Source organism: Notolepis coatsorum (assembly GCF_963971535.1).
Source record: "Notolepis coatsorum genome assembly, chromosome: 3".
NCBI lineage: Eukaryota > Metazoa > Chordata > Actinopteri > Aulopiformes > Paralepididae > Notolepis > Notolepis coatsorum.
The window spans coordinates 80,113,146-80,120,539 of record NC_140167.1 but is presented as its reverse complement, the minus strand read 5'-3'; the positions used below and the strand labels follow the sequence as shown (position 1 = coordinate 80,120,539).

Sequence of the window (7,394 nt, the reverse complement as noted above, 5' to 3'; positions counted from 1 at the left end):
GTAGGTGACTAGGTTTAGAGCCATGAAAGTAATAATGTTGTCTTGTTCTGTGCATTTGAAATTCAGATTGTTGTCTTAAAATGGAGTTAATCTCCTTCTTCAACATTTTAATTTGAAACTCCAGTCGACCAGAGTAGTTGCGCTGTAAAGAGGAGAACAACGTGGAGTGAAGCCCTTCCAGTTCTACAAAAAAAAAGAAAAAATGCCTCAAAACGTAGAGTAAATTCACTTAAACCTTATAAGAACATGGCTAAGTTTAAACAAGAAGAAGAAGAAAAAACTAGAATTGGAACTATTGCAAAAGAAGGGGGGGGGGGTTATAATACCTATATGTGTATATTGCATGCGTGTGCAATACGTCCACCAGGCCGGAGGAGGGCGATGCTCCGCTGTGAAGTCCGTTGTTTCCTATGATTTGCATAGAGTAGAGGTCACAGAATCTTGCAGCATTGTCATAGTGCAATTAGACCGCCGTGTCAGAAGAGGCGCTGTGCAACAGTTCGTCTGACTTTTTATCGTACTAGTAGGTCAACAACAGATGAACCGCAGATGATGACGCTGGCCGTGGAAGCGACTATATGCCGTGTGTGTGGCTAGCAGAACGTATCTGAAACGTTGATGGATCCTTGAGGCCCAATAAAAATATGTACACACACACAGAATAATATATCTAAAAAAAATTAAAAATACGCTACACGTCCCATGGAGGTATTAAGCCAAGTCATGACGGGGCGTAAGTGACACGTATAAAAGTCATAGATAATTTAAACAAAGCTAGCGCTTATCTCCCCAGCATATATTGGACGTATAAAAACATCATGCAATAGTTATACAAAACACAACCGACCGAACCCCCCTTATGTCAGATGTCGAGAAACATTTAAATAAAGTATCTAGGCAATACCCAACGTCACACAGTTAACATATTTATAAAAACGGAGAAATAGAGAATAATATGATGCCGCTCGGCGTATTAGCCAAAACGAAGTGCTAACGGCTCAAAAACAGGCTACTAACGCGTACTACGGAATGGTGAGGATGATGTCATGGCCTCATCATCCTGGGTCTTCAAGAAGGCTGCGGCTTCCTCAGGCGAAGGAATCAGTATTCTCGCACGGTCTTTGGTCGTGATGAACAGCCTCGCAGGGTACTGAAGAGACGGCTTGAGACCTAGCTTGTAGAGTGGGCCCATGACATCTCTGTAGCGGGAGCGCTGCTCCACGACTTCAGGACAGTAGTCTTCAAATATTTGGATTGGTTTCCCTTCGTATTCCAGCGTTCCCCTCCTCTTCCGTGCCTCCCGAATAATTTTTTCTTTTATTCCATAATGATGTAAACGAGCAATAACTGCTCTAGGCCTGGAGTGATTTGTTGTTTTGGCACCGGCCCTGCAACACCGGTCCAGCTCGGGTGTCGTAGGAAGGAACTCTTTCCCCAGAATACTTCACACTTTTTAAGGGCTAATAATTGTTTCATTATAAACCAATTGTGTAAAAGCCTAGAAGAAAAATACTGAGGAGCGGAATATTTACAAATGGACATGAAAAACACAAAAAGTCCTCTCACCTCAAATTCAGCTGTTTCACTCCAAATATGACAATGTAGGTGAACTCTGACCCCAATTCTGGACATTTAAATACCAAAGTATGGGAGACAGGATCCTCTGGTGGTGAAATATAATGAATGTGACAACCTACCCATGTGACAACATCCCCCGTTCTCCCCTACAGTTGCACCCCTAGTAATAAATGTGTATGTTACACCCCTAATAATATGTGTACCATTACACCCTTAGTAATACGTGTACCATTACACCCCTAGTAATATGTGTACCTTTACACCCCTAGTAATATGTATACCAGTAATACGTGTACCATTACACCCCTAGTAATTATGTATACCAGTAATACATGTACCGTTACACCCCTAGTAATATGTGTACCAGTAATACATGTACCATTACACCCCTAGTAATACATGTACCAGAGAGAGAGGAGAACAGAGGAAGAGAGAGAGAAACAGAGGAAGAAAGAGAGAGAGAGAGATAGAGACCGAGTGTTGTGTTTTATAAATAGAATATAGATCTTCAGTCATGTTGTAGAAATAAAAACTGTAGATATTCAGTTGTGTTATAGAAATAGAAGATGTAGATTTTCAATATGAGGTCAGACTTGTCTTTCCAGAACATTCCTAGAAGGATAGACCGGGTATTTTAAGATGCAACTTTAGCCCAACTGATGATTTGAGGCTAGTGTGGTGACCATGGTGTGTGTGTGTGTGTGTGTGTGTGTGTGTGTGTGTGTGTGTGTGTGTGTGTGTGTGTGTGTGTGTGTGTGTGTGTGTGTGTGTGTGTGTGTGTGTGTGTGTGTGTGTGTGTGTGTGTGTGTGTGTGTGTGTGTGTGTGTGTGTGTGTGTGTGTGTGTGTGTGTGTGTGTGTGTGTGTGTGTGTGTGTGTGTGTGTGGTGACCATGGTGTGTGTGTGTGTGTGTGTGTGTGTGTGTGTGTGTGTGTGTGTGTATGTGTGTGTGTGTGTGTGTGTGTGTGTGTGTGTGTGTGTGTGTGTGTGTGTGTGTGTGTGTGTGTGACTGACTGACTGACTGACTGACTGACTGACTGACTGTCATGCTGAAAGCTACTAACTACATCCTATTCCTAATCAAAGAGGCAGTGCTGGTTGTTCATATGTAAGGGAGCTACACCACCCCTCACTATCTACCTCCCTCTCTCTACCTATCTATCTCTCTCTCTCTCTCTCTACACCCCCTCTCTCTCCCCCCTCTACTCCCTCTCACTATCTCCCTTTCTCTCAATTCAATTTCAATTCAATTCAATTCAAAGGGGCTTCATTGACATGGGAAACATACGTTTACACTCTCTCCCTCTCTCTCCCTCTACTTCCCTCTCTCTATCTCTCTCTCCCTCTACCTCTCTCTCTCTCTCCCCCTCTCTTTCTACCTCTACCCCATCTCTCTCTACCTCCCCCCTCTCTACCCCCCTCTCTTTACCCCCCTCTATCCCCATATCACTCACTCACTCACTCACTCTCACTCTCTCTCTCTCTCTCTCTCTCTCTCTCTCTCTCTCTCTCTCTCTCTCTCTCTCTCTCTCTCTCTCTCTCTCTCTCTCTCTCTCTCTCTCTCTCTCTCTCTCTCTCTCTCTCTCTCTCTCTCTTTCTCTCTCTCTTCCTCTCTGTCTACCTCCCCCTCTCTCTCTCTCCCTCTCTCTCATGAAGCAAGTCCCTCCAGATAGTGTTTCATTGGTCAGGATCTGAATGACATGGGTTGTCCCCATGCCCACATATGGACTTAGGGGTGGGATGTCAGAGAGAGGGAGGTATGGAAGGGGAGGGGCTAGAGGGTGGGAGGTAGGAGAGGGGAGGGGCTAGAGGGAGAGAACACTGCTGTCTACTGGATGAAGACAGGAGAGAGCATGAGAGAGAGAGAGAGAGAGAGAGAGAGAGAGAGAGAGAGAGAGAGAGAGAGAGAGAGAGAGAGAGAGAGAGAGAGAGAGAGAGAGAGAGAGAGAGAGAGAGAGAGAGAGAGAGAGAGAGAGAGAGATGTATCATCATGTTATCTAGTGAACTGAGGACTGTTCCATGAGCTGCTCTCTACTCACAGCTGGAATACTCTAGTTTAGTTTAATGTATCTTAGTCTGGTGTCTCTACTGACAGCTGGGATACTGTAGTTTAGTTTAGTTTAGATGACTGCTAGTTACGCTAGCTGGGTCAGTTTAGTTTATAGAGAAGTTCAAAATGAAAAGAACCTCAAGCTGGCTGGTAGGGTGACTAGTTAAGTCTATAACTGGTAGTTAAGGCCACTAGTTCAGCCTAGGACTGGTGGTTAAGGTGACTAGTAAAGGTTAGGGTTTAGTAGTTAGTAGGAGACTAGTGATGTCTGAGAGATGCAACTTAAAGACTCTGACTGCTGCCCTGTGCTGTTTCTACCAACAGAACCCTGTCCTCACAGCCAAGGTAGGAGCTGTGTGTGTGTGTGTGTGTGTGTGTGTGTGTGTGTGTGTGTGTGTGTGTGTGTGTGTGTGTGTGTGTGTGTGTGTGTGTGTGTGTGTGTGTGTGTGTGTGTGTGTGTGTGTGTGTGTGTGTGTGTGTGTGTGTGTGTGTGTGTGTGTGTGTGTGTGTGTGTGTGTGTGTGTGTGTGTGTGTGTGTGTGTGTTTGTGCACAGCTACTCTGGCTGTATTGTCTGCATATAAAGGACTATCATAGTGTTAGGTTTAGTTATATATAATGTAAAGGACTAACATAGTGTTAGGTTTAGTTATATATAATGTAAAGGACTAACATAGTGTTAGGTTTAGTTATATATAATGTAAAGGACTAACATAGTGTTAGGTTTAGTTATATATAATGTAAAGGACTAACATAGTGTTAGGTGGGGTGTAAAGTACTTGAGTAATTGTACTTTGTTACAATACTTAAGTACTGTTTCTGGGGATTTGTACTTTACTCGAGTATTATTAGGTTTGTATACTTGTACTTTTACTCAATTACATTTCCGAGAAAAAAAACATACTTTTTACTCCTTACATTTAAAATGCAGACCTACGAAGTACAAATCTCGCAGGTCCAACAATTTTAATTAGTATATTTGTTTCTCTGGCCAAACTAACGTTAACGTTATTAACTTATTAATCCTGCGGTTGCACTTTATTTAAAAACAGCCAATCAAATCACCATCAATGGAAAATTAACCCGCCCATATCCATGCTGATTGGTCCTTGTGTGAGTGTATGCTTGGTTTCATTCCTTGCCTAAACACCAGCTGATGATTTCACTAATTGGCTCACCTCTTCAACTAACTCACCTGGTGCAATGTGTAGTTAAAATGAAAACGTGTCCCCCATGATGGAATGAGTTTGAGAGCGCTGGTCTATCCCTTGCAATAAAAAAAAGTTTTTACTTTTACTTGTTAGTACTTAAGTACATTTCAAAGTAGAAACTTTTTGACTTTTACTCAAGTGTGTTTTTAGCCAGATACTCTGACTTTTACTTGAGTATGATTTTGAGACGGTACCCATACTTTCACTTAAGTATAATTTCTGGGTACTTTTTACACCCCTTTAGTTATATATAATGTAAAGGACTAACATAGTGTTAGGTTTAGTTATATATAATGTAAATGACTAACATAGTGTTAGGTTTGGTTATATATAATGTAAATGACTAACATAGTGTTAAGTTTAGTTATATATCATGTAAATTACTAACATAGTGTTAGTGTTACGGGTCCCGAAGCTGTCGGGTACCTTTACAAATCATGTGCGGTCGATGTCATCATTCCCTCCTGAAACACATAATAATAATAATAATAATAATAATAATAATAATAATAATAATAATAATAATAATAATAATAATAATAATAATAATAATAATAATAATAAACTTTATTTGTCTAGCACCTTTCATACAGAAACTGCAGCTCAAAGTGCTTCACAACAGAAAAAGGACAGGCATAAAATGAGCACATAAAGTGCAGACATATATAATCACAGTTTTTCACATTAGGATCTAACATCCCAACAGGCCACCTTGTTTATGGTTTGATTCCGTTTTAAATAGACAATAATAAAAAGAGTAAGATAAAATAGACAGAGTAAAATAGTGCAATAGTGCAGTGCAATAAAATAGTAGAATAGAATAGATTAATTTATTTTTATTTTTTACAGTGCAATAAAATTGTTCTGGATTACTGTTCAACAGTTTAAAGTCGTCTTTACCTTCTCTGTTTGGTATCCACAGTTTAAAACTTGACAGTCTTTCCTCTTGTTTTATACCCACTTTGACCCTTCGAACCTCCCACTCAGGGCAAACCTCCCTCTCAGGGCGCAGTTCCCTCTCTCAGGGTGCAGTTCTAGGCCTGGGTCCTACACAGTTTTAAAGCCTGACAGTCTCTTGTTTAAAACCCACAGTTTAATACCTGACCGTTTTGAACCTGTAATAAAAAGTTATAGACAGAGTCAAATAATACAGTGCAATAAAATAGTAGAATAGAATAGATAGTAAAATTATGCAATAGAATGGACAGAGTAAAATAGTGCTACAGTACAATCAACAGCGGAGTGTATTAGAAGGCTATGGTGAAGAGGTACGTTTTTAGCTCATTTTTTAAAATATTAAGAGATCTAGCTTCCCTAATGTCCATAGGTAGTGTGTTCCCTAACTTTGGTGCATAGTTTGCAAAGGCTGCATCCCCGATTTTCTTTAGACTGTGGCTTGGAACCTCCAATAGACCAGTAGTAGATGATCGCAATGTTCTAGGAGGCACATATATAGTTGACTAGAGAATTTGCAATGTAGCTTGGTCCTGTTCCATTTAGTGCTTTGTATGTAAGGAGGAGGACCTTGAAATCAATTCTAAATGTTACCGGAAGACAGTGTAGGTTAGCTAATACAGGACTGATGTGGTCTCTCCTCTTGGTTCTAGTTAGTAGCCTATAGCTGCAGAGTTTGAATGAGTTGGAGTCGTCCTGTGTTTTTTTTGGGAGGCCAGTGAGGAGTGCATTACAGTAGTGAAGTCGGCTTGAGATAAAGGCATGGATCAGTTTTTCAGCGTCTTTTTGATTTATAAACGGCCGTACCTTAGCTATGTTTCTAAGGTGGAAAATGTTTGTTTTTGTCACCTTGTTGATGTGTGATTTAAAGCTTAGGTCTGAGTCTATTATAACACCAAGACTTGTAACTTCGGGTTTGATCCAAGGAGTAAGTTGCCCCATATTGCTCTGTAACATTTCTCTTTTTTTTATAGGACTGACTAGTAGGATTTCAGTTTTGCCCTCATTTAATTTGAGGAAGTTGTTCGTCATCCATTTGTTTATTGCTAAGAGACAGGCGGAAATGGAGTTAATAGCTGTGTGATCATTTGGTTCAGTGGAGATGTACAATTGTGTGTCATCTGCGTAACTATGGAAACATACTTTGTGTTTTCTAACGATGTCTCAGAGTGGCAGCATGTATAGTGAGAATAATAATGGACCAAGGCAGCTCCCCTGTGTCATGTTTCTCAGAGGAATGATCTCCAAGCCTGACGTAATATTTTCTCCCTTTGATATATGTTCTGAATCAGTTTAATACATAGTCAGAAAGACCAACTAACTTTTCTAGACGATTTATTAGGATATCATGGTCGATCGTGTCAAACGCTGCGCTTAGATCTAATAGGACGAGAATTGAGACTTTGTTTGCATCAGAGTTTATTCTGAGGTCAGTAATTATTTTTGTAAGAGCAGTTTCAGTGCTATGGTGCATTCTGAAGCCTGATTGAAATTCCTCCATGATGTTGTTTGGGTATAGATAGTCACATGGGTATAGTCACATGGAATGAAGACAACGACCTGTTCACGTTACGATCCAAATCTCCTCTCTGAGTTTTATTCACA

The 7,394-nt window shown here is 40.6% G+C and overlaps 1 protein-coding gene across 1 annotated transcript in view; it reads left to right on the top strand.

Moving 5' to 3' along the window:
* Positions 1-7,394, top strand: part of bcar3 (BCAR3 adaptor protein, NSP family member) — a 143,737-nt gene that overhangs the window by 74,423 nt on the left and 61,920 nt on the right. Inside the window, exon 3 of the mRNA XM_084311259.1 lies at positions 3,864-3,971. Within this exon, the coding sequence (XP_084167385.1) occupies positions 3,864-3,971 (108 nt within the window). The remainder of the gene's footprint in view (positions 1-3,863; positions 3,972-7,394) is intronic.